The sequence below is a fragment of the Falco peregrinus genome, chromosome 4, assembly GCF_023634155.1.
Source record: "Falco peregrinus isolate bFalPer1 chromosome 4, bFalPer1.pri, whole genome shotgun sequence".
Classification (NCBI taxonomy): domain Eukaryota; kingdom Metazoa; phylum Chordata; class Aves; order Falconiformes; family Falconidae; genus Falco; species Falco peregrinus.
In genome coordinates, this window is record NC_073724.1 from 3,768,784 (window position 1) to 3,789,080 (window position 20,297).

A 20,297-nucleotide genomic window follows, 5' to 3' on the forward strand; every position below is an offset into this window, starting at 1 on the left:
ATATGTTAAGAATCAAAGCTTATAAGCAGAGAAAAACATAATACCCATTCTGTTACTATAAATTTAAAAGTTACTATAAATTTAGAAAGGAACCCTGATTCTCTCCAATACCCGATAAAGCCAAGGGAGTAAAATGAGCCCTGTCACAAGGAACAAACCAGTTCCTCCAGATTTACAGTACAGTGAAGTATAAATCAGGATTAATTGTATACTACATATAATGTGATTCTTGGAAGAAGAAAAACATAACAAAACTTGAACTTTAAAAACGAGTGTTTTCCCTGTAGCGGACCATGAATACTTCTTGGCAAGTTTTGACCAGAATTCATCCAAGACAATGCTAGGATTTTGGTCTTTCCCACCAGCGTAGCTTAGCTTTCTGGATACTCTATAGACAAAAATTGTTTCAACGATAAAAGTAAATTACACAAAAATACTATGCTTGATTCTATTCATCGGAGTTTCAGCAAACTGAACAAATCACCAAAGCAAGGCATGTGAACATCTTAACTGTGAGCAGCAGCAGGCCTCCTTGTCTGCATTCCTATGTGCTTTCAGCTGGAGAGGAAACTTTGCATCCTATGTCATTTCAATGTCTCAGTCTATTAAAATTTGAGATGTAATCTTTGAATGCGTTCACAAATACCTGAAAAAGAAAGATACAAGTGAGAACAATTATTTCCTAGCATATTACTTAAGAAGTCACATTTATTTTAATATCTATTTTAAATTATTTTGGTTTACATCTGACAATCAAGTAGAGCTGTAAAACTGCAGGATAGCACCCACACAAAGATGAAGAAAAGTTAGTCATTAACATTTCCTTTTCTGAAATATCTCTTTCATAATCATCTTAAAGATAAAGGCAATTAATTTTCAGACAGGAAGACAGTGTTCCTTTTCTTTCCGCAACCATTCATAACAGCATAGAACATTCTGCCACATGGCTTAGGCATACAACTTCTGAGGGCTCTGAAGCCCTGAAAGAAGAGCTCCACTCCTGGGAACCATGGAAGGCTAAGAATATCACACCACAGGCCTAAGGAAGCTTGCCAGCTGACAGTCCATTTTGGCTACAAATTAGCAAACATGCATTTGTGTAATTATGGAACAAAGAAATAGATTTTATTCCAGATGGCTTGGCAAGAAAGCACTCCATGAAAACCTGAGCTCCTATGCTTTCTCGAACTTGTCTACTTACACGTATTAAGGAAAGGAAAACCTTTTCCTTCAGAACAATTACTAATCTCATAGGGAGGGCTATCGTGTATGGAATCAGAAAAAAAAAAGAGAGAGAAAAAAAAAAAAAAAAGGGAATCCAAAAACCAAGCAGAAATTTACTCAGCGAAGTGGGCATATTCAACATCACAGAGACATCATTGTGTACTCATCAGCTTGCCTCTGATCTTCCATTATATAAAAAATAATCCAAATACAATCTTTATCAATATGGTTATGAATTTGTAATACAAGCCTGTAAGTGATAATTCCATCTTTGCTTAAACTGAAACTTTTTTCTTTAAATCACGCAGTCTCTTTTCTGGTTAAGTTCTCCACACAAGTAGTTTAAATATGCATTCAATCTTCCTTTGAAATTTTAATTGGCATGTTGTCAGAAGATTTGGTATCAGCTGTATGATCGTCTCAAGCATAGTTAAAATACTTCTTGATTGAGTTTGGGAAGGCAGCATATCTTGTGGTGCCAACTTAAGACTTTTTGGCAAAAAAGCGTTGTCAAAAATGTTTTGGAAAATAAACTGAGTAACTGTTTCGAGAACTTGTAATGCTTCTTAATCCTGCTGCCTATTAAACTAGTTTGCAATTAAAAATCCAAGAAATCTGAAACTTGAGAATCCTTTAAGTCCCATATCTTCCAGGAAAAGCAGACGTAGTAAGCCAGTATCCAGGGAGCATGCTCCTTCCAGAGATCTAAATACACTGCCAACAGTGGTAAATAGCAGGAGAAGAGGATCTCGGATACCTTCCAAACAGAGCCGCTGCTTGTTTACACAGACCCAAAATGCAGGTAACTATGCCCAACTGTACAGAAGCAAGACTTTTGGAAGTCCTTTTAAATGGCAATATACTGCACTCTCCACAGCCTAAAGGTCTGAGAGGACCCATTAGCTCAAACACACAGCCAGAAACAAAACAATGCTATACTTGTATCTAAAAATAATAAATGCCTCTATAAGGAACACATACTAAGGACCAAAGTAGCTATTCAGCCAGGACATCTTACTAACTTGTGTTCACTGGCCATCCATGCTGGAGTCTGGCTAGTTTTGTCCACAGACAGCTGCCTTCCCATGTTCAAGTCCGCAGGTTTGACTAGCTTGGGCTCTCCAAAGCATCCATGCTGATTTTCATTCTAGAAGTACAGGTATAAGTGACAACCTCCCTACCTTTCAATATAGATGCAGAGTAGCAAGAATTTCTTTTGAAATGCCTTTTCTCAAAAGGCACTTACCTTTGGTTAAGTACTTCTGGGCTTTTCTGGGACAGCTGTTAATTCGTCATTGTGCTAGGCCTACTGGAGTGGGTACCTGCAATCCCAGATTCTGGTAATAAAAGACAGTAGTATGAAAAAGTTAAGAACTATGCTGAGTAGCATGGACATTACAGTATGTTGTTGAAATATTAGCCTGTTAAGACATTAGTAATACTTCAATGAGCAATTTCCTTATTAAGTTCATCTAATACAAAAGGCTCTGACAAAACTTAATTTCAAATGGTATTTTATAAGATGAGTACATTTAAGCACAAGCTAGGTTTCTTCCAAATGCTTATAATTTAACACCATCTAAAAAAAAGGTAGAAGAAACTGTCAATACCAGAAAAGATGTAATACATAAAGTACGAGTTAAAATTTGAGGCCGGCAAAGTAAGACAGATGGGATGTATACCTCAAATAATCACATTTTTTATAATTAATCAATAATTAAAATGTAACAAGGTAAGATCCATGCAAATAAGCGCATTTCTTCTGCCATTTTCTTCTTGTATATCAGCTGACAATATTTCAAGTCACAAGTCACTTTCTTCAGGATTTTCCTTTACATGTTTGTTGTCTTAATGACAAAGGTTCATAAAAATAAAATACGGAAAATAAACACTGGTGGTTAACTTAGGAGGAAAAGAGTACAGCTTATGGTATAAACAGGCTTTAAACAAAACCAGATTGTTAAGAGGAAATTTAAACATTAGCATATAAAGTCTTTAATGTAGTTTTGGTTGTTTGGTTTTTTTTTTTAAATAATAAAAATCTACTGTCCTGAATTGGCCTGAATTGGCAAAAGTCTTGTTATCCAGATTAATAATTTAATTCACCTACACAAGTGACAGCAGCCATGTGACAACTCAATTGCAAGTTTTTGTAAAGCTGAAGAATCTAAGCTAAAGCATTTAGTTATTCAGGTGCAGGATTACCAAACCCTGCATTTCCTGCCAAACATTTAGATCCAGAAAGTAGAAGCAACAGCTAACTTGAAATAAGGAAGAGAGAAAAACAGTGGATAATAAGCAACACTTCATTAGCAAAAGTCCTAGTTAACCTAAAGAAAAGCTTCTTAAATAGCTGTTAACATACCATTTAGGAAACCCTTTTGTGTATAGATTCCTTATTTAAAGGAACACTTAAACCACACCAATTATTACTGAGTATTACTGATTATTACTAGCCATCACCTACACAGTGGTCTACTGAGATCTACAGATTCACCCTTCAAAGAAATACTTGTGATTGCTAAAGTAAAATCTCTGAAACTAACCTTGCAGGGAAGTACCAGGAATAGCAAGCAAAGTTCCACCTGAAGAAGCATGAAATCCAGAGCCCTGAACATAAAGCATCAACAGATTACACTGATGGAAAAACACGTATTACTTCACAACTTGCCTCAGAAGAAAGTACTGGGAATCTGGAAATAAGGGCCTGATTTAATATTTAAACCAACATGTCTAGTGATTCCAATGGAACCCAGTAAAGCTTAATTGTTCACCTCACCTTGTCCATCTATAAAACGAATTAAGCATAACCATTTCAGAAGGACAACAGCTTAATTAACAGGGTCACCATTTGAGATTATTTTAACCAGTGACAGAGTCTATCAAAATGTAACAAATTCTTTTACTGAGCGTTTTATAATCATTTTCAGGGTTATTAAATACAGTGAGCTTCCTCACATGATCCAGAAGACCCGATACAACTTTGTTTTAGCAAATAAAGATCCCCCACACCTCAAACCTGTACAACAACCCTACTGATCGAACAGCAGTGGAAGTATGCTCTCACTACTTTAAATAACTTCCAGCTCTAATCCATTCTTTTTAACACCTTCTCCAAATATCAGTAGAGTGCATAAATTTTATTTTTACAAGGGCCTCAAGTACCTGACTCCAGCAGCTGTGAATGTCAAAAAAGCTGGGGTTACTGCCATTGCTCGTGCTGAAAAAATCCATGCCAACTGCCTGAAGATTGACAATTGTTCTGTGAGACGTCTGTTGACATTTTGCTGAAGGAAAATACTGTTCCGGTATAAATTTCAGTCTCTTTACTGGTGGACAAGGGTCATTTTGAGAATTTCGTTGTCTTTTACCTCTAGGAATTGCAAATAAAGTTTGTACAGGTGAGTTACAAAGAGCATTTACAGTTTCAGACATTTGTATTCCCTTGTACTGCCTTAAATTTGAAGCTGAACTTTGAACAGGTGAGTTACAAAGAGCACTTACAGTTTCAGACATTTGTATTCCTTCGTATTGCCTTAAATTTGAAGCTCTCTGAAACCCAGGAAGTTTTGGAACAGCCTCACTATGCAACTGCTCATAGATCCTGTCAAATTCTTTGTCATACCGCGTACTGGACCTCACAGAATCACTTAAATGACGCTTCATTAACTTTTTCTCTTCAAGGTTCTTTGAACTTGAAAGAGGTCTTGTCAATGTCAAAGGCTTTTGGATTTCTTTGGGACACAAACTGTAGTAGAGCTCTTCAAATGCATCTTCACATTTCTGGTGCATCTTTGAAGGACTCTGCTTCACAAACAATGAGGAAAATGAGTGTTTGCACTGGAAAGAAATTGGTCCTTCAGAAATTCTTTTTTCAGGATTTATGAGCAAAGTATTTGATGCTTTTGCAGGAGAACAGTTTGTGACAGGTGTAATAGTGTTACTACTGCCATAGGAACTCCAAGTAGATGAGCACAACTCTGAGGTATCACCATAAGGAAAGTAAATATTTCGAGTTTTACTCTCTTTCACCAGATGAAGCGCTGCTGATCCGGAACTGGCAGATGTTATAAAACAGTATTCTGAGGAACATTTGTAAGCCAATTTTTTACTTTCTTTGCATTTTGAATTCTTTAGTGAGACAGCAGTCTGTATCTCATCTTCAGCTAGAAAAGCCCCTCCCATTGTAGCTACATCAGGAGCACCAGTCACTTTAGAGACTTCATGGCCTTTTGCGGATACCAAATGACATCCGAAACTTGAGTCAGTGTAGTCCATTTTGATTTCATCTGTATCAATGTAAGAATAAGGTACCAGACCAGAAAAATTATCAGTGGAACACTTGCCATCCCGAAGTTCTTTGTTCTCATTTCCTAAAGTCTGATCCTGGATGTCTTCATTTCTACAGCCGCCTATGCTGAGTAGTGCTTGCCTCTGTTTAAGAGGTCTGAACCCTCTTATTTTGTCTACAGTGACATTGAGCTTTGGTCTTCTAGAACACCATCTTTTATGTCTTGAGTATCCAAACATGTATTTTAACAATCTTCTCCGAGACTCCCTTTTTATAAGCCTCGTGAGTATCCTTACCATCGCTGGATACAAGTCCGCAAGAGTTACATTGCTGAAGGAGCATTCATCATCTGCAAACTGGTAATCTCCTAAGGTACTATCACAGCAAGTTTTACTTAGTTCCGGAGAAAGTTGATGCCTGGGTATGGTTATTGTATCCAGTGAATTGGAAACATCAGAAAATGGTAACTGCAGAGGTCTGGATGAAGAACATTCATTGGACAACTCTCCTTTCTCTCTGTAAACAGCGGCTTGGTTGCCTATTCAAAAAACCAAATGAATCACAGAACAAAACCAGAAGAAGAAAAAAAATCCCAAACTTATTAGGGCACTCCCAGTAATGTATTACATGACTTAGAAACAATTACACGTGGTACAGATAGTTTTACTGTAATAGTGTATTCATTAAGCTTTTTTGCCAGGTTAAAAAATCTGTATATTATTATATGTATATATGTGTACATCTACATAGATGTATAAATGTGTATATATACATTTAAAAATGTACACTGTTATCATACAACCCATTAAGAAAAAATGAAAAATGGTTTTCCTAACCATGTTGAATTAACATACTATAGAAGAACAGAAATTATGTGTGCTGGAAAAAAGTATTTTAAAATGGCTTAATACACAGATATAAAATATTTTCACTGTAGGGGCAGACTGCATTGCTCTTTGATTTCTGACCAGGACAAACAGCCTTATCCTGCAGGTTTTGTTGCTCTGTTTCTTTATTAGCTGAAAGCTTTGTACTTGGCTAGTACCAATGCAGATTTGCTTGCCATAAAGCACAATGAAGGTAATTCTTTTTGTAGTTGTTAGACTTGAAATATTTATATCAAAATTCTATTTTAGGTTTGCATCAAGTCTTGAGAGTTTCTGAAGAAAGCAAACTTACTAGTGAAGTACCACTTTCAGTAGTACCAGTGAGCAGCAGACCCAAAGCTATTCATTACATTTCTTGAATTTAAAATAATTAAGCATAAATTTTTTGGTTCTGCTTGAGCTTAATGTTGCTGAATTTTTTAACTATGCATTTTCTTCCTGGGGCTATTTAAGAAAAGCTGGTTTTATGAATACATGGGGTTTTTTCCTGTGTTTCAAATACATTTTGCCATATGCAAAACCACATCATCAAGAATCCAGCATGTTGAACTTGTCTCTTGGATAAATAATGCCTCTGTCTTTTCAATAAATTAAATATTTATTTCTAATGAATTTTAATAAAACCACATTTTGTAACTATCATAGCTGACCAACACCCAAAAGATTCAGCTGTACCAATCAGTTCTTGTGCTGGTGAAGCTAAATGAAGGCCTTCCAACAAACCTTGAGGTGCTATCTGAAAAACAAAGAAAAAAAAGATGACATAATCTAATAGCTTGAATTTTTTGCACATTAAAGGTAACATCAAAACCTTATTTGTGACTCCTACTCTCTTCTCACTATGCTAGGTCCTGTACAGAGTTATGGTCTTAATGGGCTTAGTAAATTTCAGACAAGGAGGAAAACGTCTGTCTATGACTTCAGTAAGAATTCTTAGGAGTTACTAGTTTATGGAAAGCTATTTATCATCTTTGCAACATTTTACATATTTTACATTTTAACCCCTTTCCCAAATCTGAGAATTCAAACCTGAATCAGAATATCTGGATGATCAACATATCTCTGGCAACTCCAGCAGTAAACAGAAGCTGTACCATTTAACACGACCCTTTGCCCCCCCCATCCCTCTAACCCCCCAAACCAAAATAAAGCTAAAACTCCTTTTTTTCTCTACAAACCTCAAATTTACACTTTTCTGAAAATTTACTAAAGTGAAGACTGATTCACACATCAGGGTTCAAAGAACACAAAGTATAAAAGTAAAAAAGAAAATTAAAAAAATTGGGTAAAGTCTGCTCTGTTTCTTACGAATCATTGCTGTCACGAGATCTGAGATACTGTGTTTATTTACACAGACAGCAAGCAGGAGAGAAACAATGATGGAACAGTAGAGAAGTTGTATTAGAATTCACTGTGGTGCACAAGGAGTTCTTATTTTATTCTAATTAGCTAATAACTTGGAACAGAAGTATGTTACCGTCATCCACTTGGGAATTTTTCTAGCACAGTCCACTTGTACTATCATATCCACTTGAACTTTTGCTTTTTCTTGAATACTTCTGTCACCTACGTACAGATTCTTAGAGGGGAGGAAAAAGAATTTTAATTAAAACACATAGGATTTATTGACATTGGCAAACCCCAACGTTATTACTTAGATTTGTTTCAAACTAGTAGTATTCCGATGAGGTTATCCAACCAGCATAAAATGTATATATTAAAAATAAGTTTATGTTAAAAAATATCCCAGGAAGGAACTGTATGTGAAGACATATAAAGGAGATAACTAGCTAGTTTACTGATGCACGGGAAAGCACACACTGCCTCAGAAGATCCACTGATAAAAACAAAACAAAACAAAAACAAAAAAAAAAAGAAAAAAGGAAAAGGTCCTAGCGTTTGGTTACAAAGCACTAGTAATTACAGCTGCAAATCTTTATATGCATTATTAACATCCTATGAATTCATATACAAATTAAGGTCTACTCTGTAACACACCTCTGTGTAACATCTAAAAGCATTTGGTTACAAATGGCAAACATTCTTCACTAGTGGAACTCTTGCTTTGTGAAGCATTTTATGTTAGCCGTTGTCAGAGACGTGTCAGAGATGTGACAACGCTTAGCACTATGCTAAACAAGTAAGCAAAGTAAATAAAATTTTTGGTAATTGTACTGGAGCAAGCAGACCACAAGATGAGAATGGCTGCATGCACAAAGTGTGTTCTCTTTTAACTGCTCTGGGCAGCCCTGATACCCATAGTCTGGTTTGGGAAACAACAGCAGAAGATTCTAGTCTGCTTTTGTTATAGTAGCCATTATTTCAGATTAAGTTGTGGGTTTTTTTAAACAAATCATGTTACTTGTTTATGCCAGACTCTCAGGTGAATGATCACATTTTTGTTTCGTGATTAATCCAACTTTTTTTTCCCCATACATATAATAGCCTTTTTTAGGGTTACCTGTTCTTTGCAATATGCTGTATGGCTTTCTGTTAGGACATAATATCACTTCATATTGGTCTTTATGACGTAACTTATTGAACATCTCATTTGCTATACTTACTAAAAATGTGAATTAAGATACAGACTACATAGTCTTCTGCTGACTGCACCAACTCGTCAGGCATGTGTAAGCTACTGAAATAGTTCAACCATTTCTACTGAATTGTTTCATTACATTAGACACCAGAAATTTTTACCTGGAAGTGGACGTCTCCAAACTTTCCTCTTACTGAAACTTTACCAGCATCACTTGCTTCATCTACAATTTGAAGATGAATACTAAATACCAAAACATAAATGTTTTTAAACACACACTATATAATTTATTGACTAAACTGGTTTCATTTCAGAAAACTCTTTTCTACACTAAAACTTTTTATGCATACTACATTTCCATTTCAAGTCTAATTGTAAAACATGGTTTCTAGTTCATAAATTACTTGAGGGAAACAAAGAAGAGTAAAGATAACTTGTTAGTTAGCCTAAATCTTGAAGCAATGGTTACAATTTCAGAGTGTGAAATATTTTCAAAGCACTGCTCATTAAAGTATCATGTCCACTTATTTCCCACATTCCCAAATATCCCAACAAAGATAGTAAAGCCCTTCTATCACACTTCCTTTTCATAGTTTCTTATTGTCAAGACTGCCTTAGAGGTGCAAAGATGAGAAATAAGACAGACTTGAGAATATTTTTTAATATAGCAAGTCCAAATCTTCCAACTCAAAATTTAGGTATTCATTGGTTATTTTTGTGAATGAAACACAACAAAACATTTTTTTTGCTAGATGTAGCCAGACCTTCCAATTCATCATTAGCTAAAGCCTCAGTCTTTTACAATCGTGAAACACGTGACTGCATTGTAACCCCTGGTTTCTGAATTTCCCTGGCTGTTCTATCTTTGTCCCATGACTGCGTTCACTGCAGGGAGGGAAAGAGGAAAGGCGAATAACCCTGAAAAGGAATACAAATGAAAGAAAAAAAATATTGGTTATGATACCTACCACATCACTGCCTCTTCATGCTATTCTTAAATTACTAAAACCAGAATGAAAATCTTTTCCAGCTAATCCCTTTTTTGTTCCCTGTCAGTGCAATCATCACCTAGAGCTCTGTGGACAGCTGCTGCCATAGAGCTAGGATAACAAAACACCACCTCTGTGGGAGATAACACTATTTTGCATCTTCTGGTGAAAGCGTGGAGCAATCAGAGGGTTGGCTTTGACAGATTACCTGATGCCAGTATAATTATTTTATCAGAACGGAAACCCATAACTGTCAGATTACCCAAATTTCCTCCCACATGATTAATGTAATACAAAGTTATGGTCATTTTACCCACAAGAAAACAGTTACTAAGCATTAATTAATAGTGGAGGAAGCACTAAGAATATTGATGTTTTGTTTTGGAAAAGTTTCAGCCTCCAATTTGTTGTAACAGTCAAAACTCTTGCCATACAGTCTTCTTTCTCCAGTAGATCAGGAACAAAACTAGCAGGATGCTCCCTAAATGGTCACAGACTAAACCGCTACAGAAATGGGAAGATCTTAAAATAAAGCTAACTCCAGCGTCCAGGAATGGTCGACTCAATCACACCAATTACAAATTAGAAAACAGCTCAGATCACAGAATGAATTGACCTGTACACAAGCTGAATACTCTTCTAAGTGTGAAACCTAATAAAAGTGCAATTTTAATATGTCTTCAGTAAATTGCCAATCATACCTCAAATCACTGGAACATTAGTTATTAGCAGAGGACCACGGCACAGCAGAGAATGGAAAAAAGTGAAGTATCTTCTCCAGGGAATCTTAGAGTGTTTTTACGGGCCAAAAGGGAAATTTGGGAACACCTCTGTTCCTCAAGTACAGAAGAGAAAGGAAAAACTAAACCCGCCACCTTTCCCTCTGAAAAATTTGACCTATAACACAGGAGTTGATTTCACTGGAGATGCACTCAATACACTATCATTACCTAAAAGATGTATCTGCCTTGGAGACAGCTATGCATATGAAGCATCTAGTTTATAGCAGAATATTTAAACACCAGTTAACCATATTTTTCTGCAATTGTGCTTTTAATCATTAAATGCTGATTACCACCTAGCCATAGTTGAATTTGTGCCAAATAGTAAGGTTTTATATGCACAAGAATCAAGAGACCATAATACAAATTTCAAATATTTAAAAAAACTGCCATTCAAAGACTGTAATTAATACAATCAAATAACTATTTGGCAATACAAGGTCAAAACCACCCAAAACTTTGCAGACAGACCACAAGGCTGATGCTGAAAGTATTTACAAACTCTAGTGAAGACTTAACTGTTGCAGCTGAATGCAATATCTGTTTACCAGACCATTACAAATTAAGGTATATATTGTAATTATTAATAAAGCTTCTGTTGCCATTTACACCAAAGTCTTGATGTCACTGTTCCTTTGCCAACAAAAGGTAACTGAACGTATTCCACATTGACTTTCCAATTTATCAGGGATTCAGAACTAAGATTTTTAAAGAGGAACGTGGATATTGATTTCATAATACTACCAGCAGCTCAGTCTCTTGTTATTCCTATTCTCTACTTTCTGAAAAGGGTAAGTAACATGTATTAAAATTATTTTTACTGTATTAAAAAATTACAAAAAAGTTATTTGCAATCTTCTTCAAAAGTTAAAAAATACATAGCTACAAAGTAAATCAAAACCCCCACCTATGTCAGATGTATCCACACGAGAGTTCTCAGGAGATTCCTTAAAAGCAAATGAAAGCAGTTTTGAGACCTGTTAGTGTAAGCTATATTAACTCATCTGTAGAATTTTCTGCTTTCACTACTTGCTCAATTTTTTGGGGGTGATGGTGAAAGAAACCCAGCTGTATTCCCCAAACTATGTCCAGATGCCACCATCTTTACTAACAAATCTGTACATAAATTTGTCTTGATTCACATTTCATTACCCAATGGGGAAAACGAATTTCCTTCTAGCCCATCTATATTTAGACAGATAATGCAAGGAGAAGGTATTATACAAGAGCAAAAACCAGCTGACATGAATTCTAATCACCAGATCTTTATCAGTATGTACTGACAGCAGGACTTTCTCTGTGTTCCAGTGTATACGGAAAGTTTCACTGAACACTTCAAACAATTCTTAATTACCTACCTCAATCCACAGATAATATTTCAAATATGGTTTTTGCTCTATTTCTAGAAGTCTTGACAGTTGAATAGAAAGCTCATTTATATGGATAAGGAGCCTTTTCTAAATGTTTACATCTAACATCATGTTCTCCAGAATTTCTTTTAAAAAAAGTCTAAATATATTTTGTCTGGTTCCATCATAAAATTAGCGTATCGTGGGTTAAAATGACACCAACAAAATGAAACAATTCTAACTACCATCTATGCAGAACAAATAATTGGGAGTGACCAGTGAGATTGCCCCTATCACTCTTCAAATGCTGAGTATTTTCTGCTTAAAAAGATAAGAAGTCAAAAGAACTTATTCTAGATAACCAAAGATTTTACAAGTAATAATTAAAAAAGCTAGACACACATACTGCCTAACTAAAAAGGCCCTCAGTGGTTTAAAGCCTATATCCAACTGCTCTCTCTCCCTTTAAATAAACTTCGAAGAACAGAATTCAGCTGAAATCTATGGCCGACACAATTGCTATTATTTGTTACCCGAAATAACATAATGGGAGGGAGGATATGTAATTATATGAAACATACATAAACAAAATGAATGGGGACATAGTAAAAATTAAAAAAGCACTTGCATGATTCTACCATCACCAAGATGTATTAGACCACCACATAGAGAAGTCGAGAATTTGAATTCATCACCACCTCAAAGCACAGAACCCATCGGGGAGGTAACAATCTGGGGAAGTATACCAGATGATCACCATTAACCAGATGAAGATTTTAATTTTACATGTACATGCATCTGGCAAGTAAAGACACACCTTTCCTAAAATAATGCAACTACATGTAGGGCACTACATGAGGGGAAATACAACACAACTGTTTAGTAAGATGTAAAGTTTGATGAATGGCAGTGACAGAACTGCAGCAAAACACTTTAAGCCCTCAATTTTTTTCAGAAGCACTTATTTAAGGAGAATAAAGTCCCTTGATTCAGCAATTAGCAGGTCTTTAAAATCTAACTTTATAGCTACGGTACAGGACAACCTGCTCACAATTAATGTTGTAGGTTTTTACTATATAAATACATTTTCCCAAAGAGGCTTTATGAAGATATATGCAGTGTGGTGCCCATACCTGATGTACTGTTGAACGCTCTTGTTCAAAATCACTGCTCTGTTGCTTTGACATTTCTTACCATGCATGGGAAGAAAAAAAATGATTCTATTTCAACTTGACAGGTCACAGATCAATGCTTTACCTGAAGTCAATAATTCTTCATTTGTATATATACTTAGTTATTTTGCAAAATTTTTAACAGAAACATTTAACAAACGGAGAACATACATAGGACTAATACAAAGAATAGACAAGTGACAGAACAACATTCTAGACATAAAGCAGGCTAATTCTCATGTCTGTCTATCATATTACAGATTTTCTTCTTAACCCATGAAGCATCACAGAAAATTTTCCCCTTTATCAGGTGGTATCACTTCTAGGAAAGGAAGACAACTGCAAACTTGTGCATTTTTCTTGGCACAGTAGAGCCCCAAACTTCTATTGCATGTTTTCAAAAATTTTTGGCAAAAGGGCCTTCCAAAACTGCTGTGCCTGTCTTGGTGCACAGACAGACACACCTACAATCTTTGTGGGTTGTTTTTACCTCCCATTTATTTCCTAAGAAGCAGAAGAAATCTAAAACATAAGAATTGTCTAATTTAGCAGAGATCTCCCCTTTTTACACTTCAATCTATATTTTGTACTTCATTAACGATCACAACTCAGATTTAAGTAAAACCCAAAAAGTATTAGACCCACACAGAAGTAGCTATCTGCAAACCTGACTTCCACATAAACTTATTTCACAATTAGCTTCTAAACCAGATACTGTTGCTATTAAAATTACTCACTGAAAAGTATTTTGATATTACTGAAAAAGTTACATCTCTAACCATTGCCTTATTAGATTTTAAAAAAGGTGTTTACAACAAGCTACAATGTCTCAAGTCTGTATACAGTGAATATGATTATGATGCATATAGAAGTTATTGCTTAAATCTATTGTTTATACTGCATAAACTACAGAAATTTAATCTTTCCCAAAATAGACCTGTATCTCCAAACATATGACTTTGCTGATACTAAAGGTGTAGTGGGATTTCTCACAATTGGATGCACGTGATAGACTTAAATAATAAAAATAATACAAGTACTTTAGCAGATATATTTACCCCACTCCAGACTGTCTGTTTAATGCAGAATTTGTTGTCCTTGCTTTCTTCTGCATTTCTTTTTCCAGATAAATTGATGTCAAACATCACAAGCACCTTCTTACTTTTGGTTAAATGGTGAGAAAACTTCTCATACCTAACTCAGGCACACAGGTATTATTCACTCCTGTAAACTCTTCTGGTTATTTAATAGTGTCAAGCATACATCTAAAGATTTCCAGTTTTCTTAAGGCTTAAAGCATATAACAAGGAACCTACAGATGTTATCTATTCCTTCTTCCATTTTAAAGCAGGAACCTAACTTTCCTCTGGAAGTCTAACCCATTCTTAAGAGCAACTCCATAACCTCTGAGAAACGTATTTCAGGACTTCCTTATGTTTACACTTGGAAAGCTTTGCTAAATTTTAACTTAGATGCCCTTGTGTTCTTTTTTGCTTTTCCTCTCCATTAAGTCCCATCACCAGTGGCTCTAGGAATTATTTTTCTTTTTCTGACTCACTCCAGCTAGTCAAGTTACCATATTACAAATACAAAACAAAGTACTCCACCGCAACTTTTAACATGGTTGAACACTGCGGAAAACCTGTTTTGTGTGCTTTACATATGAGGTACAATCTTCTATTGCAGTGTGCACTATTTCACGACAGAGTGATGCTCTTGGTTGGCTCAACCAGCCTTCAAAATTGCCTCTTCCTACATTTGATTATCCCTACATAAGTCTATTACTTTGCACTTCTCTGCATGAAATTACACAAAGTTTTCTTTGAGTTTTAGCCCCAGTTTGTCAGACCATCTTTCACAGCGGTCATTCCTACTTGGTATCATCTACGAGTTAATAAAGGTATCCCCTCTTCCACCATTTACTTAAAGAAAATACAAACTACTAATTTGCTCAGGACAAGTCCTGGAAAAAATCCCTCACGTTTCCCTTTAGTTTGGACACAGACCATTAACAACTATTCTAGTGAGTACATGAAAGAGTTTGACATAAAGCCAGGACATCTTCTATTCGTCAAGAGTATTTCGACAGGATAATTTATAGCACTTATTTTTTTAAACACTTTACCTGCATTCCTTCGACCTTCTCTATTACACTGCAATTAGAAATAGGTACAAAAAAAAAACTAAAGTCAGAAGAATCTTAGAATAGTAATGTTACTTTAACCAATGCCTTTATTTACCTTCGTATACACATCTCATAACTAGGCACTTCCAAAATAACTATTCAGTTTCCTTCAGGTTTCCTGTGGCCTGACCAGAAAAGCCAAATACTTGGTAAAACTTCTAGCCATGCTGATGCTACTAAAATCGCTACAAGAACATAAGCTGTAGCTACCTTAGCCCACCTAAGAGGCTAAGACAAAAGAATTGCTCTTACAGTCCTCAACGGATTTAGTCTGTAAAGTCGTGCAGCAATGCTCAGTAGATGACGCACAAGTTATTACCAGGAGTGGAAAGAAAAGGGAAATGCAGTCCCTTTTCTGCCTCCATTAAATCCACTCTTGTTCCAAGTCTGAAATTCACTCCTCATCCCCCTCAGTCTGCAGGGTTAGGAACAGCTTCTGTGTTAACTACTAAGGCACACTACACAGCTTAGCTTTTTAGGCAGATACTCAGAATGAAGCTGCAAGGTGCCTTTTGACAGTTACGTTAAGAAACACTGAGATTTTGGTAAAATTCACTGTTGAGTTCTTATGGGGGAGTTCAAGAAACAGAAAAATAAGCAATTGCGTGTTTAATGTAAATCCTCAGAATAAAAAGACACAAATCATACACCGATAACAGTAATGGTTTTAGCATGACAGACAATCAAGTGCTGAGACTGCAAAGATACTTTAATTACTCTAGCATTTTATCACAGAAAAAAAATCTAAATATGAGTAACAGTAAGATCTTTGGAATTGAAAAGCTGATCATCTGAAGCAAGACAAATTAATTCAATGCACAATAACTTCAGTGACAACATTCTGATGAGAGCCAAAAGTATGTGTCCCCATCAGAGAGCATTTTAAAAAAATAATTCTGGGTTTACCAGTGGTGCTAACTGTTGGTAAATACCTGACAGTCTTGACCAATCTATCCTAAAACCCTGTTTTAAAGCAGACATTGGACATTTACCTCACTGAGTAACACCTCTTGCAAATACTATATGGCACAGCAAGATCAGAAAGTTTTCCTATATATACGTATAAAAAAAAGAATATTTCTACATTTTGACTGTAAAGTAGGACTATACTGTTAAGATACCTCAAGTACTTTCTCCCTCCATTCTTTAACCTCCTTGGTTGACACATTCTCCCAATTTTTTGGTCCTAGAAATAAGAGGAGATATCAATATAAACACAGCTACACAGCTTTTCGTATAACACTATCAACACCAAGTTATCATTCCAACAAACATAAACATTTAGGAAGAACGTATTACATAGTAACAAAACATTATCAAATCTGAACAGTGTCCAATATAATTGCTGAAACAAAAGTTTATAGGAAAGTAACCCAAAAGAATATTGTAATTTCAAGTTAATTAAGAAGTCAGGTAAAAAACCAAACCAAAACAAAAATCACATGCCGAGTCTAACAACACTGAGCTAAAATCCAAGCAGTATTATAGCCCCAGATGCTACAAAGAGGGGGAAAAAGCAAATTATTTTACTTTTTAAATTTTATTTAATGCAGGCAGACAACATGGTATCTGAGGTTAGATAAAGCCATAATTAAGGCTTTAGAGGACGGAGATCCATATTCCTTATGCACTGAATAGAGGTTACTACACAAAAAGCATAACCAAGCCTTTACAAATCCAAGACTTTTACAGTGCTATATGCATGCTTCCTCCCTCTGTCAATGAACAATATAAAAAATGCAAGTTGTTAGTCTGTAAAAGCCTTTAAAAAGTAAATCATATTTGGTGCGATTACATTGGGCTTGACACTGTAAATTCACTTAATGTGAATGTCCACTAAATTCTACTATACAAGAGTTGATACAGCAATTTGTGTATCGTAATCCTCACTTCAGTGATAATAAAACCCTGTTGAACATTTAATTTCCCAGTAAAGCCACAAAGATACTAATATTTGGATGACTTATAAGAATAATAATCAAAATAGAGAAGACTGAGGGGGGGAAAAAAGGAATGGAGATACTAGCAGGAAGGTGATATGCATGAATGGATTGTGTAGTTTCACCCCCACTTATTCTGAAGGTAATTTTCTGTTATGTCAAGTGTGAACTGGGTGGGTAGCCTCTTCAACTTTTCATTGAATGTTCCCATGTGGTTAGTGTAAATCTGTACCACGTTGTGCCATGTCATCTTTTTCCAGCGTTTCATTATAACTGGCAATCCATTACAGAGTTGATAATGCTTACAGAGAGCTTCTTGTGAAGAAAGAAGAAAAAAAACCAAAAAAAACCCAAAAACACTGCAGAAAAACAAACCAAACAAAAAAAAGCCCACTCTGTTTTTCTAAAATACCTTGCTCGGTAGTTTAGTGGGACTTGTGACTTAGTATCTTGGTGGCTTTACTGGGAAATGAAAAGTTCAACTGGGTTTTATTATCACTGAAGTGAGGATAACAGTTATCTTCATCTTCGCTAATAACTCTTTCCTGTTGTCTAAAACAGAGCACACAATGGACTAAAATGGCACATATAAATAAACTCGCCAGGTATTATATGCATGTATCAAAGTGTACAAATGAAATGCCATACCTAAGTGGCCAAAACGTAGTATCTGTTGCAATTAAGTGTCATAGCTGCCAACAGTTGCACACAGCACGTAAGTATTGAAGCTTTAAGAAGTTCTTACCATCAGGTGTATCATAAGTGAGAGTTTCCATGGAAACAAGTAAATCATCTTCAAAAGGGTGATTATACTAAACAAAAAGGACCATTAAAAATTAGAATAAATGATGAAAGCCATGTTTTTAACATGCATTTTAAATATTGGTTTTAGACGATTTTGTTTTGACCAAAACATGAATTATCAGTACGCTGTTTTATTGGCTGGAAGTCTGCAATCTGGGAATATTAATTCCTAGAGGAAATACACACATTTTAGGCATGTATGAGAGTCATTCAATTTCAAGGCACGAGCCAGTCACTGACAAAAATGGGGCTTCAGAGCCTCCAAACATCATGAAGTGCCTCGAGCTTCTTCTAAACTTCCTCTGTAGTAACTGGAAAGAGCCACTTAGCATAGACCTAAGCTCATGCCATGTAAAACCACCCATCTAACGCTAGATGGGAAAAACATTCTAGAGCCAGACTTAGCCTTATGCCAGCAACTAGACATTAGCACAAACATTTCGCTGAACAGTAATGCTGACATCCCTGAATAAATCCATACACATCTGGATGGGGGTGCATGCTTCCCACATTTTTAACACAAAACTGCTTTAAAGTAAGGAGGATTAGTGGAGGGAGCCCCTCACTTATTTCTGTGGTTTCATTGAAAGTACTTCCTCTAATGCTAGCTACTTTATGTTAAGGGCACTACAATGGCAACTTGGATTTATAATTAAGTCATTTATTCAATACTGGCAATCCCAGATCTAAGTTTTATGGACACATAAAAGAAGCTAACTCTTATAGCTTACTCATGCCAAGGCACAGGAGCACATGGCTCAGCACAAACTGCAAAGCTCCACGAGGCCCTGGGTGACAGCTGCTTCTGGTAGCCAGGAATAGTAAGAGCTTGTTAACACCACACGTAATTAACTGAAGAAGAGAATTCCCTGTCAGTTAATGCAAATTAGTGTACAGAAAGAGAACAGAACCTGTCGGGACTGACAGCAGGAGAGAGGCGGTGAGGAGGAAGGGACGAGCAGAGCAGTGCCGCTGCCAAAGGCGAGGCATGCAGAGGGCCGTGCGGCCTAGCGACCTTCCAGAGGTGGTCAGCGGGGCGCACAAAGGCGGCCAGACCACGCCATGCGCCACTTTGGCTAGAGAAAGCGTCAAGCTGGCCGCGCTCCTGAGGCAGCAGCACGGCGGCGGCCGGCAGCCCCCGCAGGCGACATGAGCTCCCCCGGCCCCCACCGCAGGACGGCGACGAGAGCCCCTGCCCAAGAACCGGGCCCTCACCCGCTCCAAGATGCTGTTGATGGAGGCCAGGAAGCGGGCATTGCTCTGCTGCAGATACCGGTCTACGTCGAAGTCCATGGCGCACGGAAGTCCCTCAGCCGCGTCGCGGAACTGACACATGCCTCCCACCCCCCTCCCCTGCCGTCTCCGCTCCGCTGCTCGAATTGGGCATTTACCATGTCAGTTCAGAAGCACAGCCTATCCGAATACTCAGTGGGAAGTTTTCTTATTTTGATTGGCTGTATCGTACTGCAAGCTCCCACCCTCCCTCAGTCAAACGGCATCCAGTCCTCCCATTGGGTACGGGGTCGGGGTTAGATGCGGCGCAAAGCCGCTACTTCACCTAGCAACAACGGCCCGCCGCGAGCTCCCATTGGCTGCGGGGGCAGGGCGGCGCAGCCCGGCAAGCCGCGGTCCTGAGGGGGCTGGCGGCTGCCGCGGTGCCGGTGTTGCTTCCCGGCCGCCCGCTCCTGGCGCAGGGCTGTGTCGGGCCGGGCGCTGAGCGGGACCGCTGCAGGAGCCAACGTGGCGGCCCAGCGGATAGCCGCTGTGAAGGGTGCCGGGCGCAGGGGAGCACCCCTTGGCCCGCAGGGTGCCGGCCTGGCGGCGGCAGAAATCTAATGTTTAAAAAATAGTATGAGCCGCTTGAGGTAAAGTAGATGCCAGCTTCTGCTAGGGCTCCTTGGGTCTAGGGCTCCCTTCCTTGGGGCCACAGCTCTCTGGGGTACAACTCCCTGGGCCCACAGGCCCTGCCACGCCAGCCAGGCAGCAGAGTAGGCCGCACAAAGCTCTATGGAGTGTAAGCTGCCTGTTGGGTTTAACAGGAATAGTCAGAGGAATAAGGGGTGGAGAATGTGATGTGAAATGGCTGCCATGAGTCATGCCCTGTCCAGTCTCTGGCCCTGCAGGCCTGAGGCCAC

The 20,297-nt window shown here is 37.6% G+C and overlaps 1 protein-coding gene across 1 annotated transcript; it reads right to left on the minus strand.

The window, feature by feature from the left end:
- Positions 1–4,616: 4,616 nt before the first annotated feature.
- Positions 4,617–19,504, minus strand: HJURP (Holliday junction recognition protein). The gene is given in 11 exon segments (XM_027786785.2): positions 4,617–4,823; positions 4,825–6,053; positions 7,078–7,138; positions 7,880–7,981; positions 9,103–9,164; positions 11,620–11,659; positions 13,195–13,250; positions 15,359–15,386; positions 16,540–16,604; positions 18,104–18,170; positions 19,378–19,504. Coding segments are annotated over 11 exon segments (1,893 nt in total). The 5' UTR covers positions 19,498–19,504; the 3' UTR covers positions 4,617–4,760.
- Between the last annotated feature and the right edge of the window lie 793 nt (positions 19,505–20,297).